We start from the raw sequence: 1280 nt of genomic DNA on the forward strand, positions 1-1280 counted from the left end.
ATTTGCGGTGCGTGTGCGTGGAGTGCGTTCCGTTCCTGCGCCGCTTTTTTCCTTCCAGAGCGGCAGTGTGCCCCCCCCCCCCCGTACTGCTAGCCTATTAGCTGGAGAGAGAGAGAGGGGGAGAGAGAGAGGGAGGTTTCTGCTCCTGGATTGAGAGGAGGCTAATTTACGAGTCTTGTTTTGCCTTTCAGGAAAAGAGGAGATAAGAGGGGGAGGGAGGTGCTGAAGGAGAATGCAGCAAGCACGTTTCTAAGCATGCAGAAGCTAGGTTGCTAGGCTGGTGTGCCCCCCCATCCGACGCCATCAGCCGTATGGGGAAAGCAGCAGCAGCAGACACAGATGGCATGGACACCTCCACGACGTCTGCCGCCCTGCCCTGCCTGCTCTGCCGGAGCCCGTTCACCGCCGCCGCCTCTCTCTCCCAGCTCGCCCCGCCGCCCAGCAGCTCTGCAGCACAGCACAGGCTGACGGCATGAGGCTTGATCCAGTGCATTTCTCCATGCTGGTCATCGGGGTCTCCTTCGCCTGTTACGCCCCGAGTCTCAACTCCCTGCAGGACCAGGCGTACAGGTCCGCCGTGGTGATCGAGGGCGAGGTGCGCTCCTCCCCGGAGAACGGCTCCTCCCGGGAGCCCTACAGCGTGAATGTCAAAGTACTGGACGTGTGGCCCGTCAACAGCGGCGGCCTCGAGAGGGAGCAGCTCGTGACCGTCGGGGACTTCGGCTCCGAGGCCCCTTGCACCACGGTGGAGAAGGACCACAGATATATCTTTTTCATGGACCCGACTGCGGAGCCTCTGGTTTTTAAAGCTTCCTACGCGCCTGTGGACGCCAGCGAGCCGGAGCTGAAGAAGGATGTGGAGAGAGTGCTGTGCGAGGACTGCGGTAAGTTTCAGGCTGCCTGCAGCTGCCATCCCCTCACTGGAGCTGCATCTGGAGCCACCAGAGCCACTGGAGCCACCGGAGCCACTGGAGCCACCGGAGCCACCAGGGCCACTGGAGCCACCAGAGCCACTGGAGCCACCAGGGCCACTGGAGCCACCAGAGCCACTGGAGCCACCAGGGCCACTGGAGCCACCAGAGCCACTGGAGCCACCAGAGCCACTGGAGCCACCAGGGCCACTGGAGCCACCAGAGCCACTGGAGCCACCAGGGCCACTGGAGCCACCAGGGCCACTGGAGCCACCAGAGCCACTGGAGCCACCAGGGCCACTGGAGCCACCAGGGCCACTGGAGCCACCAGAGCCACTGGAGCCACCAGGGCCACTGGAGCCACCAGGG

General features: G+C 63.8%; 1 protein-coding gene across 1 annotated transcript in view; it reads left to right on the plus strand.

Annotated features, from left to right (window-relative positions):
• Positions 1-472: 472 nt before the first annotated feature.
• nrg2b (neuregulin 2b) overlaps positions 473-1280 on the plus strand; it is a gene marked incomplete at both ends in the record, with an annotated part of 93928 nt that continues 93120 nt past the window's right edge. The window contains one exon of the mRNA XM_079250243.1: positions 473-884. Coding sequence (XP_079106369.1) covers positions 473-884 — 412 coding nt within the window. The remainder of the gene's footprint in view (positions 885-1280) is intronic.

The sequence above is a fragment of the Telmatherina bonti genome (assembly GCF_933228915.1).
Source record: "Telmatherina bonti genome assembly, chromosome: 12".
In the NCBI taxonomy this organism is placed as follows: Eukaryota; Metazoa; Chordata; class Actinopteri; order Atheriniformes; family Telmatherinidae; genus Telmatherina; species Telmatherina bonti.